Source organism: Pan paniscus, chromosome 4, assembly GCF_029289425.2.
Source record: "Pan paniscus chromosome 4, NHGRI_mPanPan1-v2.0_pri, whole genome shotgun sequence".
NCBI lineage: Eukaryota > Metazoa > Chordata > Mammalia > Primates > Hominidae > Pan > Pan paniscus.
The window spans coordinates 58,794,716-58,821,117 of record NC_073253.2 but is presented as its reverse complement, the minus strand read 5'-3'; the positions used below and the strand labels follow the sequence as shown (position 1 = coordinate 58,821,117).

Genomic DNA, 26,402 nt, shown 5'->3' with positions numbered 1-26,402 from the left:
GTTTTGTCTTCCTGTTTCCCTGGGCTGGGTAGAGGAGATATTCTACTCACCCTTGAGCCCCCTTTAACATTCTAGATTGCACAAAAGAGGATTTAAGGCCCAGAGGACAGGGCCTGGGTCTTGCTCCCCATCATGGGGTCTTTCTCTCAAGAAGTACCCAGTAAAATTTGTAGAACGAAGCTGAGAAGAGTAGTGGTCTATCTTGAAAGGGCAGATGTTCACAGAGGAAGCTCATGGTCATTAGTGGCCTCCTGACACATAATGTCTTGCCCTTTCAGATCGCTTTATCTTCCACCCATTCTACACCGCTGGTTTTTCTTCAAAATAAGATGATTTGTGATGCTAACTCGAGTTCAAAAACTGCCCAAGATCACCACTCCATCATTCATATACATATGCAAGGAGGAGATTACTTAATTTAAAGTGATGAACAATCTTAGGCAAATTCAGAAACATTCAACTATACGCTCTCTGAGGTAGGGTGGATGTAGGACTTTTTCCTCTGATGAAATATGTACTTAGAAAAACCAGAAGGAGAAAATCTTTCATTCAGGGCTTTTCCCCCCAACAACAGCTCACTTTGCTATAGGTGCATGGCATTTTACTCACCCATTTGCTTACCAAAAAACCCACCTGACCTGGACACAGTGGGACAGGTCCACACAGTCACATCATTCTTGGGAGTACCTTGGCCAGTTGCAATCTCCTTTGTCTTAGGTAGCCAGATTAAGGAACAAATCTGTAATAATGATCAAAAATAGAGAATTCTTGCAATTTCTGATTCCTTATGAATATAGTTAAACTGGTTACAGGCAGTATGCACTGTCCATGACCCAACCTCCAGTACAGCTGGGGTAGGATGTTAAAGAAATTACAACCATTCTAGGAAAGTTTATCCCAAGGCAACAAAGGACCAAGTATACAAATAGGCTTAGGTGCAATAAATTGAAGAATTTAAGTGAACTGTGATCATTGGCCAGGAAGAGCCAGACTACTCTCAAAGTTCATGGTCAAAGCAGTGATGGGAAAGAAAGGAAATGTGAAAAAAAGAAAACACAAATTATATTAACTTTGAACTCACAAATGAAGAGGTTTTTACAATAAAAAGAAACTCTTGAGAACTCAAATTCCTTATGGACTCAATAGAGAAAGAGAGCTTGTTGGGGGCATAGGCTCTGTCATAAACTATTTTCACAAGATTCCAGAAGATCAAAATGAAGATGAAGCCCAGAGGAGATATTAACCTGTGAGTTTGTGCTTGGGGTCTGGATGCTCTTCCCAGCATTTATATCCAAGATGTGTAAGCGTCCATCCTTCATTCCTCCTCCAATGGCAAGGACCCCAGACTGCCAGGGACACCAATCCATGGCCTTTAAAATTTCACATAATAGCACAGACAGGTCAGCTTCAAAGAAGGTGCACTCATGAATGTGATGCACTTAGGTAAGCAGCAAGTCCCCACGTCTGCACCTGTCACAGCTCTCCTGGGCCTGCTATCTAAAGGCAGGAGCAACTGCACCCTCCAGAGATTACTCCTCAGGGACTAGCAGTCACTTCTGGAAGGGAAGGTACCTAATACAACTCAAATGATGATAACAATTGTGGATTTTTTAACATAGACTATGCAATAACAGTTGAAAAACTACACGCAATACATCCTATGGGGCAAAAATCTGCTGCTGGGATAGTTCACATGTGCCCTTGCAAATTGGCTCTGAAAATGCAGGCTTTCTCTGATTTGTCTACCTGTGTCCTTATGTTCCAGGTGGTGGTCAGATAAGAGAAAAGAGAACTATATGTGATTGCTCACAACTCAACAGTCTCAAGCACTTCAAATCTTAAAGCAGTTCGGAAAATAAAATTGCCTTCTATTTATTTATAATTATAGTTAATTCTAAAAAATAGGATTTAGTATCACACATTTATATTGATAATTGAAATTACTAATAATAATCACTTTAAAGGACATTTTAACAAATACTACAGTTATATGTATCTGTGTATCCTTATCAATCATCTTGGTAACTACCCTCATTTTTGCATCTTCTCTTCTACACATAAAAATATTTTATAAAGTAGCAAACATCGTGTTTATACTATTTGATTATTTTCTGTTGTTTTCACCTATCGTATAAACAGTTTACCACATTTTAATATACTTTTCACAATTATAATTTTTAACAATCCCATAATATTCCATCATGTTGTTATATCCTGATTAATTTTTGTTCTGCTAATGCTGGACCTGTTTTGGTTTTTTGTTGTATTGTGGTTTGATTTGTATTGGGTTGGGTTAATTTTTTTTGGAAAGGAGTATTTTTTTTGTTTTTGTGCGTGTGTTTTATTTGTTGTTTGCTCTCATAAAGTACATTGTAATGAATATATTCTACATGTCTTTTTTTCTAACAAATTTTTTAAGTAAATTCCAAGGTTCAAAAGAGTTGACATAAAGTTTTCCAAGCAGTTATAACTTTTTACAGCACCAGCATCCAATGAGTATACTAATTTCACCCTGGCTAAAGGTTACATGAAGTTAAAAATGTTATTTTACATCTAGTGAAATTAAAATAATTACAAAACAGATTATAAGGGTAATTTATTTTCTTCTTAGCAAGAATGAACTTTTTTCTGTGTATTTATGTTCCTCTAGCACTTCCCACCATGTGAATTTTTTGCCATTTAAGCACCTACATCTTAACGCTTTTCTTACAAGTTTGAGTCCATTTTTTAAAAACATACATCTGAATATACAATAGTTGCTCTCATTCTTCATTTAACCAACTTGCTAAATTTACCAAAGTTCTCCACTCCTTCTGTAAAACATATTTACTCCTACCCATAGCATGCTAGTCTTCTGTTCTCTAGAATGCTCCACACTTCTGCTCCCACTAATTAAGCTGTGGGTTTATAGGGCCCACTGTGTTTTGCCAAACCTGTTTATGACAGGTGAACTTGTTATTATAACTGTGATTTCATCAAATTACATGTAAATATTTAATTAAATCACCTACTTTATTTGGACTAAAGATGATTGTTACTTCTATGAACTAAATTAAACAATTTGGAAGCCTTTTCTCTTTTTTTTTTTTTAAGACACAGTCTCACTCTGTTGCCGAGGATGGAGTGCAGTGTTACCACAAAGGGCCAATGAAGCCTCGATCTCCCTGGGGCTCAAGTGATCCACCTACCGCAGCCTCCCAAAGTGCTGGGATTACAGGCATGAGCCACTGCACCTGGCCTCACTCTATTTTAAAGATTCTGCGGCAGATTGTATTTTCCAAAGATAACTACAACACTGTCTTTCATCCACCAAGTCTTTCTAAGCCTCGCCCATTCCCTCCATCAATAGGTACAATCTAATTCCTCTACCTTTGAATGTGGGACTTGTGACTATCCTGGAACCAATAAATGTGACAAAAGTGACACTGCATGAATTGCAAAATTGGGTTATATTAATAAAAGGTGTTACCGCTTTCACCTTGCTCTCTGAAGCACTGGACCTATTGCCCTGAAGCACAAACTCCAACTGGCTTGAGGCAACCATGTTGTGAGGAAACCCAAATCAGCCCACACAACATGAAGATGCTCTGGAATTACAAGAAGGAGCATGCCCAGGCAGCCGGCAAACAAGTGGTCCAGCCTCCCACACTTTTAGCTTCCGATGCTGTCTGACTGCAACCTCATGAGTGATCCTGAGCCAGAACTACTCAGATGACATTTTCCCAGAATCCTTACCCAGGAAACCATAAAAGATAATGAAATGATTATTGTTTTAAGCCACTAAGTTTTTGAGTAATTTGTTGCACAGCAATAGATAACCAGACAGATACTATAAACAGAAACCTTGAACAATGAAATATGGTTATAGTTCATACAAGAAAGACAATGAGGAATTCTCATCAGCCTACCTACACTCAAAGTAGAGGTCTTGGTCTCATATGGTGAATTAATGTACGGTTTAATAAATCTGGTGAATGTAATGTTTTCAGTCAAAATAAAATATCTACAATATATATCATAAGTTAAAGTTCCCTGCTTTAATTGTCTTTTTCAAATAACCATTCTCCACCTCTGATTAGGCTGGAGAAGAGGGCTATTTCACAGAACACAAAATTTTGCAATTTCAAGAGGCTCAGAAATTCCCCTGAGCCCATGGGCCCCAGTTTTACCATATGATGGATAATAATTTTTTATATTTATTAATAATCATTTCCTTAAATATCCTATACTTCCAGATAGCTTTTATAATAAATATTTTGGCAAAACTAGAAGCTACACCATGAGAGGAATCACGCACATGTCAACCTGCAAAGTCTACTCCTGCTCCACCAGTTGGTTAGCTGGTGACTGAAGAGACACGACTGGTGACTGTTCAGTGATTCCCCAGGTGCTGACTGCCAGGAGGCTTGGCTTGCTCTGGTTTCCGGAGACTCTCTCTTAGTGAAAAGGATTCCCATTTAGTAGTTCACTGCATCAGATTTTTGACAACAAGGCATTTAAAAAGGTAACTTGTCTTGCTTGGCTTGGGTTTTCAACTATTTTTTTGTTTTGTTTTTGTATGTTGTTTTCAGACAGCGTATTTTACATATATTTTGCCTACTTTTCTTCAAGTCATGAATACTGGGCATTTGGACCGATCATCATTCTCAATATCCTGTAGACATGAAAAACTACAAGCCAGGAATATTGGGCCAGCACAATGTAGTGGCAGCAGTCACTATATATTTCAACCTATATTAGGAAGCCCTGTAATAACTTTTAAATCCTCTTGTAATAAATTTGCTTACTGTTAATAAGGTAGAACCATTTCTTTGCTCTGTGAGTGACATATATTCTGGGACTACGTTGAGGTCAAGACACATCTGTGTCACCAAGTCCTCAAGAAGGAAACTATGGAATTTTTTTACTAGAAATAAGAATTTAAAAGAGAAATAAATAATTATGCAGAACATGGTGGAGCATTGATCTAACTCCACAGCACCCTGCCATCTTCTGACAGTTGATCTCTTTTCTTACGTGTGAGCTTGTGACCCAGGCCCATCAGTGTGCCCATCTCTCTGGCCACAGTTATTAACTGAGAGATGAGAATGTGACCAAAGGCAGACTAGGGTCCTCCCTGGCACATTTCCACCAGAGTTATAAGGAAAAATGGCTTCTTATCCAGCGCCCATCTGGAAGAATCTGAATCTGAAGCTGCCAAGAGCCATCTTGCCCAGAAAATGAAGTCTGAAGGAAGAATGAAACCAGAGATAAGCGGAGCCAAGAGCTAAAAAGATGGGCCCAAATGACATTACTCAAAGCCTTAGATCCAGCTGATATTTAAAACCAGCTGTATGTACCCAGGACTCCAAAGTTACAAGAAAAAAATAGATTTACTTTTTTGCTTAAGCTTAAGTTTGACTTTGGTTTCAGTCACCTACAACTAAAAAATCTGACCAGTGGAAAGTATAAATAGGGTTGTCTTTCAGGAGAGTGATGACAAACTCCAAAGCAAATTCTAGAGAAAGAAAAATCTCAAAATATTGGCTTAATGATTTTCTTTTTATATGTGAAGGATACCCAGTGGCCTCTGCGTAACAGGAAACCTAGAAATCTATTGGGTTTCTTACCTTGACTGCCGTAGACTGGGGTATGACTTTCAGCGGCTGGCCCTGTGCACTGGCACCTGGATCGTGGGGCCATATTGTCAGCAGTCCATCACTGCAGCCACTGGAAAGCAGCCTGCCATCCGGTGACCACTTCAGAGCACACACAGCTTGCTTGTGGCGAAGTGTTCCAACATGATGCTGGGCTACCCGAACATCGTGATGATAAACACGCCCCAGTCTTGACCCACTGCGAGTTTACGTAACAAAAAAATTAAGCCCTGTTGCTACATAAACATTTGAAAACATGGAGGAAAGCATAGTTCAAAGTAAAACTTCTGAAAGACCCCTAGGACAGATTCAAAACACAGGTGGAGATTCCTTGGGTTAATAAGGATGGAGTGTTCTGCCTGGAGGATTCTTTTCACAAGTGAAATTGATTTGTCTGGCAGAGTTTGAAATCTAGATTTTAAAATATCCTTTGATAGATGTTTCTAATGACTTTAATCTGATGTAAGCAGAGATGGAAAAATAAGCTGAGAAGATTACCAGATTTTCCCAAATAGTAGTTTATATACGGGACCTAGGAAATATTAACACTTTTCTGCAACTTTGAATATTTCAGATTATCTCAACAAAATGGCTTCAGTATATATTTATAGTAAAATGTTAGACATAGAAAAAGGAAATAAATATCTAACAGGTAGAGTCCTATTAACCTATAGATCCATTCTTAGTTTTGCTAAAGAACTAAACTTCTTTGTAAAAGAAGTTTAAAACCAATTGAATGTCACAGCAAACTGCAATATGATTCCTAATCAGTGGATAATGTCTCCATTCATGCTCAGTGATGTGAATCTAAACAACTAAAGATCACATCACTTTTTCAAAGATAATGAACGCTTTCTGGATTAATTTAATTTTCTCTAAGGAGTAAGTAAATGATGTTCCACAATTATTTCAGACATTTCTCAAAGTCCAGTGTCGCATTGTTTAAAACTATGCAATGCTGAACAGCATTGTGATTAACAATATGGGCTCTGGAGCCAGACCAGCTGGGTTATTCCAACTCCATCACTTACTAACCATGTGACTTCAGGCTAGTGTCTTAGTTTAATTTGAAAAAACAAAATTGAGGATAAGAGACCACCTTATCATGTTACTGCAGTGATTAAAATGAAATTACACACATAAAAAGTATAGCACAGTGCCTGGCACAGAGTAGTCTGAAAATGTTAGCTGCTATTATTACAAGAAAGGATCTGCTCATTTTCCTCGTGGATAATGAAACTAAATTTTAACAATGCAGATTAGAAAAGGAGCTTGAGTACATAATTGACTGCAATAACTAAGTTGTTTTAAGACCGGCCAAAAACACAAGATATTCAAGTCTCAAGTTTACATCAAATTACTTAAATACATTTTAAAAGTCTTTGGGATGGCCAGGCGTGGTGGCTCACGCCTGTAATCCCAGCACTTTGGCAGGCCGAGGCAGGTGGATCACAAGGTCAGGAGTTCAAGACCATCCTGGCCACCATAGTGAAACCCCATCTCTACTAAAAATACAAAAATTACCCAGGCATGGTGGTGGGCGCCTGTAGTCCCAGCTACTCGGGAGGCGGAGGTTGCAGTGAGCTGAGATCACGCCACTGAACTCCAGCCTAGGTGACAGAGTGAGATTCTATGTCAAAAAAAAAAAAAAAAAAAAAAAAAAACAGTCTTTGGGATTTATCTAACTTAAGTCTACCTTAACCTTAAGAACTACAATATGAAAATGAATGGCTATGATTAAAAGCTATATACATTTAGACCAGTTATGTAGGCTCATAGGAAAAAGTCCCTTAATTTTTCTGGTTAAAAAGAAGCAGTTAAACTAAATCACTAGTTCTCAAAGGGATGTATCATCAGCATCACTTGGGAAATGAGAAATGCCAATTATCAGCCCCTCAAGACCTAATGAATCTGAAGTCCCTCAAGTGAAGCCAGCAATCTGCATTTTGAGGAGCTCTCCAGGTGATTCTGATACATGTTCGAGTTTGAGAACTACTGAACAGGATAATCTATGAGGTTCCTTCTGCTCTAATTTCTGTGGGTCTATGAATTGGAAATGTGCCCCAGAGAGCTTAACATATTCCATAGTATAGATACTGATAGCAATAAATACTTGATTTCAGCAAAATATCCCTTTAGTACCTATTACTTAGCACAGAGAAACCTTTTGCTTGAAGGGATTTTCACATTTTATCTGAACAATTTAGTGAATCCCATGCAGAAGGCACACATGATACATGTGGCCACCAAGACACTTACATGACCAGCAGATCTGAATACCTGAGAGGGTGGGATCATACCTGATATTAAGTCCAATGGCCTATTTTGTTTTATTTTTGATTGGTTTAGGTTTTGAATATTACAATTGTTTACTCAGGCCCCATAATCAATTGTTAATACAAACATAACTGTCTCCAACAAGACGCTTCTTACCTGCTGAGGATAAAGTGATTCCAGCTCAGAGCCCCAACTACTGACAAATGACCAAGCATATTTCTCAGCCGCTTTTTAGTTACCACATCCCATAACTGAAAAAATGAACAAGGAGAGTTATGTAGCATTGGAGTTTTCACAGCCCACTGTCTTCTCAAAGGCCTGAGAGCCAATTACTGCTGATATTGTTAGTTTTTGTACTAAGTGAAAACCCAGCACATCTAGCCAGCAGTTCTCAATTCTGACTGTGTATTAGGATCAGCTGGGGAGTCTATAACACTGTGGATGCTGATGTAGTTGGTAGAGTAGAGCCTGGGGATATATGGCAGTTGTTTTAAAGCTCCCCAGGTGAATTCAATGTGCAGCCAGGGGTTGAGAATTATTACCACATTTCTAGCTCCTTCTAAATTGTGAGAATTCCAAATCTGGAAATCTACCCACAGTTACCAACAAATGTATTAATAAGATGTGGGTACCCGGACACTTCCTAGAATCAGTAATTCCACTTACTGCTAAGAGACTCCCTTCCTGCCAGCTACAGATAATATTCTGATCCACATAGGGAATGACAACTTTGGTGTAAGAAGAAATCATGACATAGACTTCACAGTATTCATTATCATTGCAGAGATGAGAAAGCAGTGAGAGAGCCATCTGTGGCCCTCCTAAGTCATTTGCACATGAGTGATATTGTTTATTCTATTGGTAATAAACAATAATAATGATACATGAGAAATCAGATAGATTGATGGAAATTTGATAAATCCCCATCTCAAGGAGCCTATCAGAAAAAAAAATTCACTCATTTTCTATAACTGTACTCTTAATCATGGCTTCAGGTGAAAAGGAGAACTGAAAGTATCTTCCTCTCTCCAAAGCTCCAAAACTGGAGATTCTACAAGCCCAACTTTAGTCTCAGAGAAAATATATTTTTAAATATGACAGAAAGATTGTGGTGGAAACTAACCAGAGTATCCTTACGTTTTCATTAAAAACCATTCAGAAAAAAAAAAAAAAAAAAGCAGAATGTCATCTCCTTTTATTCCCCATACTTCAAGAGCCACACCTAGTTTCTCTATTTTACATTAACTTGTTATTAAAAGTCAATTATAGTGTAATAATACACAGAGAACATGATGAGAAAAAAAAAACTGGCCAGTACTTGCACTTCTCCCTCGCTGGTGCCAACTGCCAGGCAAGTTCCCTCTTTTATCCAGGACACAGAAGAGATATAGTTACAAGTGAGACTTAAGTCTATGTTTTCAATCCCATTGTGGTTCTCCCCATTCCAGATGTATACAGCAGAGCCCAGGGCTATGGCAACAAGATTCTGAAAACTCCAATCTAGGATATTCAGATCTATAAGAAAAGCACTTCAAATTAGTATAAATATACAGCCACATGAAAACATGTTCAAATAAACAACTTTATAGGTAGGGGGGAAAGACTAATACCATCCCCATGGTTAGCTGGAAAATGGAAACATGGAACCAAGAAAATCCTTAAAAGTTCAAAAATGAAAAGTGGAATAGAATCTAGTGTCAACACTCACAGTCTAATAAGCAATAATGCTTATTATTTACACTGAAATATACTTATTTAGAGCCATTTAAAGAACTTGGCAGATTCATCTACCGTTATTAGTACATGTAGACTTCGTTTAACAGATCAGTAAAAGTTAAAAGCATATGATTCTTATGGAGACACTCTTGGACCTAGGATATCTATATGGGAGATGCCACCATCATTTCTAACCAAAAACACCACGCAGCTAGAAGAGGTGGTGGTTCATGTATGATACCTACATGTTCTCAACAGTATTCTATAGCTTATACTAATAAGAAACCTTTGACTGCTAAGAGAAAACATATTTGTATGACCATTTATTAAAATATACCCTATCTTATTTCTTATCAGTCAGAAACTCCTGACTGACACGTATCAGTATAAAAGTAAGTAGCACACCAGTTCCCCTACAGTAGTTTAAACCCCTACAATACATTCCGTCCCCATGATAAATATAAACTCTGAATGAAATATAAAAAACAAACACCTGGAGACCCTGGAAAGTAAGGAAAAGCAGTAAACTAAGTAAGGGAGTCAAAATTTGGAGAAGCAACCTGGCGGAGGGTAAGTTTCCCACTTTTCTTCTTTCACACCTTTGCCCTGAGGACAGGCCCCAGTCATGGAGTGCCAGCGAAGACTCTGACAAAAAGGCCACCATCTTTCTGGTCAGAGAAACCATGGAAAAGAGCCTGAGGCATAGAATTGATACCAGTATGAGGGGAAAGTCCTAGACAAGGGAAAGCCAAAAGAAAGAGATCCTCTGAGTGTAAGTATATTAATTCACACACATCTCAGCCTTATCCCTAAATCATCTACATGCAGAAGAGGCTCAAATCACCTTAGCAAAGGCTTTAAGAAATGAACTGAGATTTGAAACATCCATACAAGTCTCAGCCTAGGCTCTGATCCACATGTATGAGATATAGACCCAAACCAGCATGGTCAAAGTTTAAGAAACTGATCTAAGATTTGAAACACCACCCACAAATGGCAAGACAAAACTTAAAATGTGAACCTAACTAGAACAAAAACATCAACCAGAACAAAACATCAACATTCTCCACAGGACCCAGTGACTATAACATAACATCTACAATATCCAGACACAATTCAAAATTACTGGATAAATGTAAAGGCAAAACATAACCAATAGATGAAAACTCCAAGGTGACCTAGGTATAGAAATTATCAAACAAAGACTTTAAAGCAGCCATTATATTCTCCATGAAGTGAAGAAAAACACACATGAAATGAATGAAAATTCATATGAAACTTTATATGAAGCTTTAACAGATAAACAGAAAAATCAAAAGTATTTTCTAAGTAAAGAAAATAGAAACCATAAAACAAAGCTCTAAAATGGAAATCAAATATACAAAAACCACAAAATACAAACTTTAAAATGGAAAAATATAATATCTGAAAAATTCCTTGGATACACTGAATAGCAGGATAGAGGTGATAGAGGAAAGAGTAAACTTGAATATAGATAACAGAAATTATTCAATCTAAAGAATGTGGAGAAAAAATTTGTTAAAGAATGAAGCCTCAGCGAATTGTGGAATAATATCCAAAAATCTAACATATGTGTAAGTAGAGTCAGGTCCTAGAAGCAGGATAACAAGATGACCATGGGGTTCTCACCAGATACCATGGAGGCCACAGTCAATGGAACAACATCTCTTAAATGCTGGGGGTAGGGGGCAGTGGTGGATCTTTCAACCCAGAATTCTATATCCAGCAAAAATCTCATCAACTGGAAGATGGAAAATCTAACAGAAGTCTGTGCCAACTGACCTGATCTGCAAGAACTGCTAAAGGAAGCTCTTCAGGCTAAAGGGACATTATATGAAAGAGAAACTTGGATCTTCAGAAATGAAGGAGAACACTGAAATTGGTAAATATTTGGGTGAACATAGGAGCCATTTTTTCCTCTTAAGCTATTTAAATACTTTTTAAATTTTAAAACGTTTACAATTGGATGGTTTTCAGTGTATGTAAATATAAAATGCATGACAGGCCAGACACAGTGGCTCACACCTGTAATCCCAGCACTTTGGGAGGCCAAGGTGGGAGGATCACTTGAGCCCAAGGAGTTCAAGACCAGTCTGAGGAGTAAAGTAAGACCCCATCTCTACAAAAAATCAAAAAATTACCTGGGCATGGTGATATGTGCCTGTGGGCCCAGCTACTTGGGAGGCTAAGGCAGGAGGATCACTTGAGCCCAGGAGGTAGAGGCTACAGTAAGCCTCTACAGCCTCCAGCCTGAACCACTGCACTCCAGCCTGTGTGACAGAGTGAAAACCTCCCTCAAAACCTCCCTCAAAAAACAATAACAAACAAACAAACACATGACAACTACAGTAACCTAAAAAGTAGTGGGGAGTTTGAGAGACCTATGTGATTGCAAGATGTTTATATATTGTGTGACGTGTACAATAGTAACTCTACGTAGACTAAGAAAGTTAAAATTACGTTGTAATCCCTAGAAAAATGACGACAAAACACAATACAAAGAGATATAGCCAAAAAGCTAAGATCAATTAAAATAGAACAGAAGTAAAAAAAGAAAAGATGTCCAAGGAATAGGCCTTGGGTACTCCAACATTTAGAGGTCAGGGAAATGAAAGAGAAACACAAATCAGCAAAAAAGGATGAGAAAGAGTGAACAAAAAGACACTCTTGGACAAAACCCAAAAGAGTGGGATATCAAGAATGAGGGATTGATCAGCTGTCTCAAATATAGTTGTTAGGGTTCGGTATGAAGTCTAAGAAGTAACTGTTGGATTTAACAATGAGGAGTTCTTTGGTAATGTTTGGAAGAGTAGTTTCAATTGAATGATGAGACTTAAAACTTGACTAGAGTGGATTTGAGACAATATGGGGAGAGAAATAGAAAATTATAAGTATAAAGATCTTTTGAAAGTTGTACTGTCAAAGAGAGGAAAGAAAGAGGGCTGTGCGTCTGGGCATGGTGGCTCATGCCTGTAATCCCAGCACTTTCGGAGGCCAAGGCAGGCGGATCACTTGAGGTCAGGAGTTCGAGACTAGCCTGGCCAATATGGTGAAACCCCATCTCTACTAAAAATACAAAAATTAGCCAGGCATGGTGCATATGCCTGTAGCTACACGCCCAGCTACTCAAGAGGCTGAGGCATGAGAATTGCTTAAACCCAGGAGGCGGAGGCTGCAGTGAGCCACTGCACTCCAGCCTGAGTGACAAAGCAAGACTCTGTTTCAAAAAAAAGAAGGAAAGAAAAAGGGCTGTGGCTTAAAGGAAAAATGGGAACAAACATTGTTTCTTTTTAATATGAGTATAACAGTTTTTTAACATTTTTTGAAAATGCATCCTTCTTAGTTGGTCATGACAATACATTCTCTTGGAGAAGGAGCTGAAGGAATAGGGAGATAGAGAACTGTTCCCTTCAGGGATTTTTCTTTTTCCAGCTCATGCCTCTTTGTAGATATTCCATGGAGCCCAGACCCCTTCCCTCTGCTCCTCTCTCCCTCATCTAGGGAGCTTACACTGGCTCCTGGATTCAATCATAATCATCTGACCTACGGGCTAGTCCATCCTCTTTCAACTACCAGCATTCGTTTCAAATAATCTGCCAAGCTGCTTCTATGTCTGATTGTCTCCTTTAAAATAATATTCAAGCATAGTCTTTCCTCTCCAAATCACCTCCTCTGCCAATCTGTCTTCTCAGTGACACCACCCTTCTCCTGCTTCAAAAATTTGGAATAATCATGAATTCATTTCTCATCCCATTTCTTTTCTTCATGGAGGAAAAATAAGCCTTTACTCTATGGCAGCTCTTTCCTACTAAGTGCATTCTGCATACTCTGCCATGAATTTTCCTTTGATGTTTCTCTTAGTCAACAACTCCCAAAACAAATCTAAATTTCTGAATTTGAATTTTTCTCCATGATCTGTACCCACCTATTCACCAGTCCCCAATGTATCTTCTTCATTGCCATTAAATATCTTAATTACCAACATCCTGACTTCTTCATGCTGTTAACAATACCAAAAATGGTCCTTCTCCTCTATACCTTTCCAAGTTCTAACGATCTTTCAAGACCCAGCTTAAGTATAAATATCTCCACAACGTCTTTCTGGACAACACCGAAGCTCACTAAGCTCCTTCTAGTCTTTATAGCTCCTTATATCCCATGATTTATTATTTATAATCTACCTTGGCATATGGTATCAGTTCTGTGTCAGTTAGTCCTGTCCTCCAAACTAGATTACAAGCTGGGCACATAACAAGTAGACCCAATGCAGTTGTTTGACTGATTCGATTTACCCATATTTAAAATACATACATAAGAATAGACCATCATTAGTACAATTCTTTCTAATGCAGTAACATAAAATGTATATTTCTCACACCATGCCAACATTAACAATACCATCCCTGAACATGAAAGTTGCACCAGGAAAAAGTATATTAGCCATATTTGGATGCTACACTATTTGGATATGAGACATAAAGGCCATCTGGTTTAATCAAATTTCAAGTTTATACCAGAGCACAGGATGCATTTTGTCATTTCAACTTTTAATTCCCAATCTAAATGATAACTTACAGTAGTCATTTCGAAGACCAGTAATATGAATCTTCACCTCTGGTTGGAGTATGGAATCGTTTATATCACCAGACCTTTTAAGATGGAAGGATTCATCTCTGACTCCATCTTTGCAGCCTACAAGAAACAAACACTTCTACACAGCTCTAAGATCCTGAAAATATAATATTTATTCTTGTGGGAATTAAGAAATAACATTAAGTGGAAAAGCTTAATTAAGTGGAAAATAAGTAGTCATCATGATAAAACTACAGTACAAAGAGCCGGGGAAGGAAGGAAATGAAGAGCACTTCAGTATTAATTTAAACAAGAAGATTAAAATTTTTTTCAATGACACTTCCTACTAAAAAGCACATGCATACAGACCTGAATGTAGAAGATAGATCTTGTGAGGAGTACACAGAGATACTACATCATGCTTTGAATATTTATTCTGTTATTTGGGATTTTAAAACCAAAGTGAATTTTGCTTTTCCACACCAAGACTTACCTGGTACACCTATGCCCTACTCTGAGACTTCATCAATAAATATTTATTGATTCATTGATTTTAGCTCTTTCTCTCAATATTTCAGTATTGGAGCACACAGACTTACTACTTTTGGTTAATTTTACCCATGACTATCTAAGGTCAGTATTCTATCTTTTGTTCAGTTCTCATCAAAAGACCATACTAAGTTCAAACCACAGGCCGCTGTCTTTTCATCTCCAACCACTCAGCTTGTGATCAAACTGAGAATGATAAAATCAAAAGAAACCAAGACCACCCAGGTGACTTGTGGTGTCTATGACCAGATGGCTTCTGATAAAAGCATGAGAGCTTCACAATGCTACACCAAGAAACCAAATTGTTACTCATAAATTCCTGCTTCCGTGTTAGCTATGAAAACCTGCAGTTGAGGGCAAAACTGCAAGATTACTAAAAATACTTAGGCTTGCTGATAAAGTATCAACAAGGTTAAAAAAAAAATCAATACCCAAAGAATGAACAAAAAAACTCCTGGGGCTGGGCACGGTGGCTCATGCCTGTAATCTCAGCACTTTAGGAGCTGAGGCAGGCAGATTGCCTGAGCCCAGGAGTTTGAGACCCACCTGGGCAACACGGCAAAACCCTGTCTCTACAAAAAATGCAGAAATTAGCCAGGCATGCTGGTACATGCCTGTAGTCCCAGCTACTTGGGTGGCTTAGGTGGGAGGATCACTTGAGCCAGGAGGTCAATGCTACCATGGCTGCACCACTCCACATCAGCCTGGGTGACAGAGTGAGGTTCTGTCTCTGAAAAAAATAAAAAATAAGACATGAAGAAACCTTAAATGCATATTACTAAGTGAAAGAAGACAATCTGAAAAAACTAAATATTGTATGATTCCAACTATATGACATTCTGGAAAAGGAAAAACTATAGATACAGTAAAAGGGTTTCTATGGGAAGGGGAGAGACGGATGAACAGACAAAGCAGTGAGCATTTTTAGGGAAATGAAACTATTCTGTATACTATAATAGTGATACATGTCATTATACATTGGTCAAACCCATAGAATACATAACATCAAGAATGAACTCTAATGTAAACTATGGACTTTTGGTGACCATGATGTGTCAATGTAGGTTCATTGATTGTAACAAATGTACCACTCTGGTGGGAGATGTTGATAACGGGGGAGGCTGTGCATGTGTGGTGACAAGGGATATAAGGGAACCTGCACCTTCTGCCTAACTTTGCTGTGAACCTAAAACAAATCTAAATAATAAAGTGTATGTGTGTGTGTGTGTGTGTGTGTCTATATATATATACATATATATATATAGACACACACACAGAGAGAGAGAGACTCCTAAAATATCAGAATAATATAGGTACATTATCTCTGGCTTCATAGAACATATATTTTTTATTCTAAGCCAAATACTCAGCACCTTACAAAAACAAAAACTTGTTGCTGTTTAGGACAAAAGAAGATGAGAGAGCTGAGGAAAGACGTGACCCCACATATTTTATTTTGCCTTTAAGAAAATATCATTCTAAGGAAAAGACAAGGTTCACACTCTCATCCCAACCATATATTCCCAAACCCCCAAAAGAACATTTAGAAGGCCTGAAATTTTGTGCCTATTTTTATGCATCTAACTCAATTTTTTTTCCCTTTTTACTGCTGGGAAACAGATGCTTGAGGAATAAACATGCACAAAGTTCTAGATAGAAGCTTGTCCAATCTGCAGCCCACAGGGCACATGCAGCCCAGGAGTGCTTTGAATGCAGCCCAACACAAATCTGTAAACTTTGTAAAAACACTGAGATTTTTTGTGATTTTTTTTTTTTTTTTTTTTTAGCTCATCAGCTATCTTTAGTATTAGTGTATTCTATATGTGGCCCAAAACAATCCTTCTTCCAATGTGGCCCAGGGAAGCCAAAAGATTGGACACCCCTGTATTTAGAAGTTAAAAGTGTGTATCTATGTGTTATCTACATAATTTTTAAAAGAAAATTTCCAAAAAATATATATTTTTTTTTTTGAGACAGAGTCTCACTCTGTCACCCAAGCTAGAGAGCAGTGGCACGGTCTCGGCTCACTGCAACTTCCCCCTCCCGGGTTCAAGCAATTCTCCTGCCTCAGCCTCCCAAGTAGCTGGGACTACAGGCACCTGCCACCACGCCTGGCTAATTTTTGTGTGTATTTTTAGTAGAGACAGGGTTTCACTATGTTGGCCAGGCTGGTCTTGAACTCCTGACCTCGTGATCCACCTGCCTCGGCCTCCCAAAGTGCTGGGATTATAGGCGTGAACCACCGTGCCCAGCCCCAAAAAATATTTTTAATAAAAAATTGGGACACAACAGGTGCAGTGGTTCACACCTGTAATCCAAGCACTTTGGGAGGCCACGGTGGGCAGATCATTTGTGGCCAGAGTTCAAGACCAGCCTGGGCAACATGGTGAAACCCTGCCTCTACTAAAAGTACAAAAATTGGCCAGGTGTGGTAGCACAGGCCTGTAATCCCCACTATTCAGGAAGCTGAGGCAGGAGAATTGCTTCAACCCGGGAGGTGGAGGTTGCCATAAGCCAAGATCACACTACTGCACTCCAGCCTGGGCGATAGAGCAAGACTTCATCTCAAAAAAAAAAAAAAAAAAAAATTAGGACAAGCCATAAAAACAGAAGTCTACTTTAGCATTGAGGATTTCTGTCTCCTTGTTCACATTTATATTTGAGACCTTGCCAAAGCACCCCATGGATATGCTTACCAGAACTTATTCCAGAGGGGAAATGTAGCAGGCAAGTTTCCTTGGCATTTGTGAAATGAACCACACTAGTTCTCTCAAGAGGATTCTCACACAGAATTCTGGCTCCCAAACAATTATTTTCCAGCCATGACAATAATCTCATGAATAACACAAAAACGTCCATGATGGCAACAGAAAGTAGGAATGAAAACACATGGGGCTCAGGGTCAAAAGACTTTGGGAGGCCAAGCACAGTGGCTCATGCCTATAATCTCAGCATTTTGGAAGGCTGAGGCGGGTGGAGCATCTGAGGTCAGGAGTTGGAGACCAGTCTGGCCAACATGGTGAAACCCCTTCTCTACTAAAAATACAAAAATTAGCTGGGCATGGTGGTGTGTGCCTGTAATCCCAAGCTGAGACAGGAGAATCACTTGAACCCGGGAGACAGAGGTTGCAGTGAACTGAGATCGCGCCACTGCACTCCAGCTTGGGCAACAGAACGAGACTCTGTCTCAAAAAAAAAAAGAAAGAAAGAAAGCACTGAGAGCTCCAAATGTAGCATGGAACAGGACCTTCTAGAAATTGCCACAGGCAATTATCTCCCCACTGCATGGCTACAGAGCTTCCCTGATACGCTCACAACACCACCATCCAAAGTTTCCTACCAGCTTTGGGCAAAGAGGTACACCTGAAAGTTTACAGGGGCTGCCTGCTGTAAGGTTTCAGAGTCATTAGATATGGACAAGGCATAAAGAATTACTTTATATACACAGCACCTGGATAACATTTGTCCCCGTGATCCACTGATGAGCAATTACTTGGCTTATGTGGGATCTGTTTCATAGTTTAAGTTCCCTTAAAAGAATCAACAACAGAGCCTTGCATAGAGTATTCAGAGGGCCTCTCAATTAGTCTTTGCCACCAACATCCTCCTGTTCAAATCGTTTCTTCATGCTGCCACTAAAGTGATCTATGGGAAGGGGAGAGACATAGGTAAGTCAAGTCAAATTGGAGGAATGGCCATGTAAGTTTATTTCCTCTGCCTCCTATTTTCAACCTAAGTACAGCAAATGACTTTTTTAAGGGATGAAGACACAAGAACAAACACTATGGGAGTGAATATAGCAGTGGGCAAGAGAGCCCAATAATTTTCTAGACAGTGGATAAAGGATTAATAACTGACCAAGAAGAGTATAAGAAACTACCCCTTAAGTGCCTGCAAAGGGAGACAGTGAAGAGAAACAAGCTGATTTGCCTTGCAAAATCCCACAAGGGCTCCAAGGCACAGAGAAGACTGAGAGGTGGGTTAGTTAAAAGACTGTCAAGTTCCCACACATACACACACACCCTGCCCAACCAAGTAAATACAGACACACATATATGCATATACCAGAAGAAACCAGATGTTTATTCTCTGGATAAATAAAAATGACAATTTTTTAATTCAATAGCACCAGGCACCATGGAGATGTATGAAACAAAAAAATAGATTTTGAGTTAAAAAAAGACAGAGCTCACTCTGTCGCCCAGGCTGGAGTGCAGTGGTGTGATTTCGGCTCACTACAACCTCCGCCGCCCAGGTTCAAGTGATTCTCCTGCCTCAATCTCCCAAGTAGCTGGGATTACAGGCGTGAGCCACTATGTTCAGCTAATTTTTGTGTTTTTAGTAGAGATGGGGTCTCACCATGTTGGCCAGGCTGGTCTCGAACTCCTGGTTTCAAGTGAACCATCGCCTCGGCCTCCCAAAGTGCTAAGATTGCAGGCTTGACCCACCGCGCCTATACTAATATCTTTATACTGAATTTACCCTGGTACTCTTTAACCTAGGAAAGGAGAACTAAGCTCTTTACCCTAGTACTATTTTTAAAACAGCACACCTTTCAGGAAAGTTTTCACTCTGAAAGAGAGAAGCCAAAGTAAATGCGGGGTTGGAGGGAGAGAAAACCAAAGCAAAGGAAAACAACATAGAGAGCACAGAAGTACTTCCAAAAATCTATAAAATAATATTGTCAGAGATATAGGAGAAGATAGTATATCCATGAAGCATGAACAGGATGCTGTAAAAAAAAAAAAAGGAACAGAGTACAGAAATTGCTTTTAAAAAATTAAAAGTAGGATAGCCAAAATAAAAAGTTTCATAGTGAGGTTGGTGAACAGAGTTGAGGAAATCACTGGGCTTTTGATTTACAATGAGTTTTTTTTTTAATGCCAAGCTTTATCATCATGAAATCTTAGAACACTGGTGATAAAAGACTTTTCTAAGAGCATCAAGAGAGAAAAAGCAAAGTTGAAGTCAAATTAACACATGACTTCTCAACAGCAACAGTGGATACTAGAAAACCATGAAGCAATATTGTCAAAATTCTGAGTGAGACTAGAATTTATAGCCAGCCAAACTATGAATCAAGCATAAAAGAAGAATAAGGACATTTTCAGACCAGCAAACCCAGAAAGAGCACAACACAGCTGCCCAAAAATAGTGGATCTAATATTGATGAAAAGTCCCAGAAGACAACTGTGCAACTGGCCAAGAAAGCAGCCTGTTCAGCAGGCTCTGAAAGGGAGGACATCAAGGAAAAGAAGAAACTGGAGTGAGTGAGTGCATGGAAAATGTTATTGACAGCTACGGAATAAAACATTGGAGCATTTAGAGGAAATATTAATAGTGTCATAGTTATCTAGTAAATGAAAAATAAGGCAACTTTTAATACTCAGCAAAATAATTATACTAGAAAAGAAGCATAATTATATTATTTGGCTTGATAGTGAATAATAGTTGTGTAGTAATATGATGTAAACATTAACTACTAATTTTACTTTTTTAAAGTGTGATATAAGCATGTCGAGAAACTGATGAAACTGAATGAGGCAGGAAGAGAACTAAATTCTTATCTACTATGCCTGTAATCCCAGCACTTTGGGAGGCTGAGGCAGGAGGGTCACTTGCGGCCAGGAGTTCAAGACCAGCCATGGCCAACATGGTGAAACCCAACTCTACTAAAAATACAAAAAAATTAACCAGGCATGGTGGTGCATGCCTATAATCCCAGCTACTCAGGAAGCTGAGGCATGAGAGTCCTTTGAACCCGGGAGGCAAAGGTTGCAGTGAGCCGAGATCGCACGACTGCACTCCAGCCTGAGCAACACCAAAAACAAAAAAGTCATGATCAAGTCTAAAATCACAAGAAATAGAAGTTTACCAATATTATTTAGAAAATAGATGTAAATACCAGGAGGACAGCTGGAAGAACTAAAGGTGGTCACCTATAGAGAATGGGACTTGGAGGTAGGGGTAGTTAGAACAGAGGATTATGAGAATTATTCATATTTTACAATTAGGTTGACTTAGTCTAGTAAATATTAAAAATAATATATATTAAGATTAGGAAGAAATGAAGGAGGCAGAGAGAGAGGAGCGCAGGAAAGAAGGACAATGTCTTGATCCTGTACCTTTCCAAACACATTGGGATTGCTCACAGAGCTGCATTTTTCCATTAGCCTGCTGAACCACGTTCTGGGTTACAAAGAGTTGTTTTAGGCATTTCTGAAAATAAACACACATAAGGAGAATATTTCTTTAAAAACATATATGTACAACTAAAATGTAATGTATAATATAGAATTACAACTGGTAATTCACTAAGGAGTTCAAAGATTCCATATTGTCAAAGCCAACACCACAATAATCGCTATTATTTATTAACTAAACAATATATTATGAACAGTGCTGAGCATTTTACATATATTATTTCTCAACTATGGAGTTCAACAACTCCATAGAGCAGGTATTTTTTGGCTAGAATAAAATCTTTTTTTATTCTTCTAGCCTAAAAATCTGTTTAGCCTATACACCATAGGCCAGTGATATCAGCAAAGCCTGCTACAGCTGAATGGCCATCTTAAGGTCCTTTTTTGTTAACACCTTCACAGAGCTCTTAAGTAACTTTACTAAAATTCCATGTGCACAAAAATCTGGGTCCCATCCCTTTGGGCCAATATATAAAGAGCCCTTCTGACACTCTTACATCCAACTTCAATCAAAAACGTCTGGGAAAATTAGTAATAAGTGGAAAGAAAAATAACTGTTGGAATTTCCTAAAAACATAGTGATAAATGATTCAAGCAGAGAAGATTCTGTTTTGCTTCTTCACAACAAAATATTTGCTCTCCCAAATATGACAAACACTGTGTCAGGTTCACAACTACGCCAAAGGTCATGTTGAGGTCTGGAGGGAGTAGGTGGATGAGCAGAAAGAACACTTTGGGGGGCCGTAGGCAGGTGAATGATTTTATTCAGCAGCAGCTCTCATCAACAGCTTTCTTACACTAGCTCTCTACACTGTTCACCTTTATCTCGGCTGCTTAGTTGATGACCCACACACACAGCTGCAGGACTGGCTCTCCCTTGCCTTCAGGGTCAGCAGCTTAACACTTTCTTTCTCTGGGCACGAGCAAGCCAAGCTGTGTCCTGGCTCCCCTCATCCATCTGCAAAGACAGCTCTGGCTTTCTCTTTCTCCAGGTGCCAGCTTCTGCACAGTGTCAACAGGGCAATTATACCCTTTACGGACAATAGTGGCTTAGAGCCAAGTGATGGCCTTCCCGGTGATAACTATAGTGGTGAGCTTCTCTATGTTGTGTCTACATGGCTATGAGGACAAGTGGAGTTATACGCCTGTGCTCTATACTCACTGAGTCACGAAGAATGTAAACATCCTACCTCGGCCTATCCTTGACCAAAGCACAGCCATGTTCCTTACACTCTGGGTCCCCACAGTTCAGACAGAAGTCTCTCTGACAGACAACATTTTGGTATTTTGTTTTTCTTCCTTGATGTCACATAATTGGCATTGCTGTCAATGAATCGTGGTTTTTAGTTATTCAAGGTAAAACAACTAACTAGAAAGCAGGGTTTCCCAATCTTGGCACTATGGGCAAAAATTCATTGTTGTGGGAGCTGTTCTGTGCATTGTAGGATGTTTAGCAGTAACCCAGGCCTTCACCCACAAGATGCTCTCCCCCTGAGTTGTAACAATGAAATGTCTTTAGATATTGCCAAATGCCCCTTGATGAGTAAAATCACCCTGAGTTGAGAACCGTTAGTATAAAATAATATTCCTAAAATGGCCTGCTCATCAGTAGTTCAATGAACTCTTCACAGACTCACTTCTTTAGAATCCCACAGTTACCACAAAGCTGATCACAGCAAGGTTTAGCAGGCGCTTCTGTTCTGTGGGTGCAGGGGTGCTCTTTCCTAGATGAGATCGACTTACTACTTTAATCAGCAACTTAATATGGAGCTCCTGGAAGATGAATTCTGAAAGTCTCCACAGCTATGCAGGCCCTCGTTGTGGAAACACCCTCCAGATGATCAGTGAGGACCACATGAAGACACACATTTACTCTACAGGGGAAAGACCTCGCTTTGTGTCTTCACCACTCTCGACGCTATTTGACTTCTAACTAATCATGACAAAAAATGCTCTCCTTAACACCATAGAACAGCTTCCATTATCCCCTGCCCAGGTTCTTCAGTGATGCTGGGGTGATGTTCCAGCTGGTATAACAATTGCTAAGGAGTATCTTGCCAACACCATCATGAGCCCACAGATGGAGCCACTAACCTTGCTGCCACCAGTTACCAGAAAGGATAAGAGGAAGGAAAAGGAAGTCTTAAGGGGTAGGGCAGCAAAAACTCCAATCAGCAGTAGAGGGTGGAAAACACAGGAGTGTTAATAATCTGGCCCAGGTTTGAGGCCACCAGTGCACCCTAATTATCTCAGTAGGACTCCCCGGCCATTCCCTATCCCCCAAACCCATATCCAACAATAAAGCACACATCAAAATACCTGCTCTAAAACATTCACTTCCAATTGCATATGAGTTCAGATAACTAAAATTTATATGAACAATATTTTATTATTCTTCTAGCAAAATAGCCAAGCACAGAAAAAGGCATACACTGAATAAGTAATTTTGCCTAAATTGAGAATTTATGACTTTTCTAGTTCAAAGCTTTCGAACTGAAACATGGATTCCTTCAAAGACTCTTCATTGGATTTGATAAATTCAAAAACACGCTGTTGATATTTAATGTGCCCAAAAGATTTACGTCAGACTCCTAAGATCTTAAAACTATAATAAATAAAAGATACCTAAATGTAATAAATGTACTTAACCAAGAAAAAAACAAACAACAAGAAAGGCTTAAGGGAAATATTTAAAAGACCATCATATAGAGCAATAATTCAACTTTTCCTAAGAGACCCCAAAGGACAGATCACATCATCAAATAGTTGGAAATGATGACAGCAAGAGATCCTTAGGCTAAGAGGAAGCATACCGTAATAAGTATAATTTCATTATATTTTTAACCTTTACCTGTTTGTAAAGATAAAATAGTTATTCTCATTTTCACTTTTTTAATTAATCCCAACTCAACATTTTCTCATATATTTGGGGGATATCTTCTTTATTTTACAAAGTGGCTCTATTCATATCCTTCAATTATTCATTTTTTATCAGGAATGCATCATTTTCTTATTGATTGGTAAGAGAACTAAGCAACTCTTCCCTTACATTTGCAACTAAGTTGTCTCAGCTTCTCTAGATGTGGGATCTTCAGTTTTTTTCTCTTTACCTACCTGCCCTTTTGAGGCAACACTTTCTTTCCAGTCTTTGTCCATTGCATGAGGTGCCTTGCAAAAACGGAGAGCAGAGTTACTTGTTTCAGAAATTCCTTTGCTGGGGGTCTTCAGTTGTTCTTTGCAGGATTCTACAAGAAAGACATTTATCTTTGAATTTGGTTTTTAAAACAAGATAATCACTTTGATTGTAGGTCTGGCTGTGGCATCTTTCACAGAAGGACAGAGTGAAAAAGCCCAGGCTCTCGTCGCTCCAAAGTCCATTGCAGAGAGCAGGACAGAATCCAATCCAGACTGCTGACTTCATAAGGTTGTCACTCAATGAGAAAGCTGTCTCAGTGGCCTCTAGAGCGGGGAAGAGGTGCCAAGATTAAAGACTTGACTTCATTTGCTGCTGCAGCAGTGTGAATGCTTTATCTCTGTACGGAAAAAAAAAATCAACCAGATTTGCACATTTGAAGAATGGATAGAAACAGTTCCATAGTTTTAAATGATAGTGGAAAGAGTATCTGGTTTGCCCGAGCTATGGTCATCCTGCAAGGAAAACATTATGGGATGCTTGCTTTGCCAGCATTGACATTCACTACATAATCATGAGCAAATCACTTTGCCTCTCTCCCCCTTTCTATTGCAGAAAGATGTTTTAAAGATAGTTTAAGATGGCGTCAGTGAAATACTTTCTAAGTTAAAGTAATAGAAGGGTCAATGTTACTTGCATCAATATTATTCCTATCTACTCTCTTCTCAAGATTGAGAAACCCTTTACCAGACTTTCAACTGCCCTGGAAACCTATCAAGTCATTCTCTAAAACTAAATATCTGCCATATCACTTGTTCATCACAGGAGCCAAGGGACCACTGGAAAATCTTAGCCTTTTGCCATGTGACAATCTCTTCTTCATTTGCACAACCATGGGCTTGATAAATTCTCACTAATGTTCCTAGAGCCTAGTACCTCAAGTACTGGGACATTCAAAATTTAAGCAATATATATTACATTTAGGGAGAAGAAGGATAAAAATATGAAATGCTGGTCAAAGTTTTAGATCTTGCTCTTTGTCCTGAGAAATTATGCATGCTTGCTTTCTCGTGCTATTTGTAAAAGTGTACAGGGGAGAAAAAGCCAGCTCTCAGAACTTCAAATGAGAAAGAAAAAATTGCAGTCAGAGGCTAGTACTGACAATCATCACAGTTATATACAAAGAGGTCAGGTCCATCAGCCTAAGAAAGAAGGGACCTCTCAGGTTCTGTCCACAGAGCATGACTGAAAATGAACCTCTTTGTAAATGTCCCTTTGGAATGGGAGGATCTTCAGTATCCGCTCTTCTAAAACAAAAAGAAAGAAACCCCACCAGCAAAGCACTGAGAAACCAGTAGATCTGATTAATCCCTAGTATTAACTTCAGTAGAAAATAAAATGGTCTTTCTTGTAAAATCCTTTTTGTTAATATCTGATTTCTGAATTTCTCACACAATGTCATACTTTTTTAAAAAATCAATAAATTAATTAAGAACCTAGAAAGTAAAAGGGAGCCCCTAATTTTAGCCAGAAATTCTTCCAAAACAATCAGCATCAAAACTGTCCCTCAATTGCAATGAGATACAAAAGATTTATTTCAGAAGATAGTCATAACAATGACGTTTTTCACAACCCCTTATCTCCTACTGCTTCCCTCCTCGGTTATTAAATACTTCCAGTATTAAAGCCTGTCGTTACATGGGAATTTCATTGATTTGAAAAAAATCTGGGCTCCCTTTCAATCTGCAGAACTGCAATGCATCATCGTGTCTGATGTCATTGAAAAGAGTTGGCACTTCTATTAACATTTGTCTTAATAAATACGCTGATAGTCAAAAGAATTATGTTGCCTAGGATTCTCAAAAGAAAGAATGGGAATTACATCAGCTGATGATAGGTGGCAAATTTTGCTTCTGAAGGATGGGAATGAAAATGTCTGTGCCCAAATGAGAATTACATATTTCAGAAAGAGAGTTTGTGTTTCGGGGCTCTGGCAGGTTGATCATGGATCCTGCCCATCACACTGGTGGTTCGGAGCCCACTCCCCCATCTCTGCCCCAACATAGGCATCAGACTGTCTCTCACTCTCCTTTCCTTCCCTCTTCTTCTTCCCTACTACTCTTGGAGGTTCTTCTTTCTTCTTTCTTCCTCCTGCTCCTCCTCTGTCTCCTTCTCCTCTCTTCTCTCTTTCTCTTTGTCTCTCTCCCCTCATCCATCCCCTCATCCCTCTCTCTTGCTTCCTTCCTCTTACTTTCTCTTCCTCTCATTCTCTCCTGCTTCTTTTTCTTCTATTTC

The 26,402-nt window shown here is 38.9% G+C and overlaps 1 protein-coding gene across 3 annotated transcripts in view; it reads right to left on the bottom strand.

Moving 5' to 3' along the window:
* Positions 1–26,402, bottom strand: part of CDC20B (cell division cycle 20B) — a 62,107-nt gene that overhangs the window by 8,254 nt on the left and 27,451 nt on the right. The window contains exons 4-11 of one of the 3 annotated variants that reach the window (XM_008952727.4): positions 24,089–24,219; positions 20,897–20,990; positions 14,226–14,342; positions 9,232–9,428; positions 8,070–8,164; positions 5,610–5,835; positions 1,245–1,370; positions 622–739 (exon numbers count right to left, since the gene is read on the bottom strand). In XM_008952727.4, coding sequence (XP_008950975.2) covers positions 622–739; positions 1,245–1,370; positions 5,610–5,835; positions 8,070–8,164; positions 9,232–9,428; positions 14,226–14,342; positions 20,897–20,990; positions 24,089–24,219 — 1,104 coding nt within the window. The remainder of the gene's footprint in view (positions 1–621; positions 740–1,244; positions 1,371–5,609; positions 5,836–8,069; positions 8,165–9,231; positions 9,429–14,225; positions 14,343–20,896; positions 20,991–24,088; positions 24,220–26,402) is intronic. The other 2 variants (XM_003827360.4, XM_003827361.4) reach the window with 2 other exon arrangements.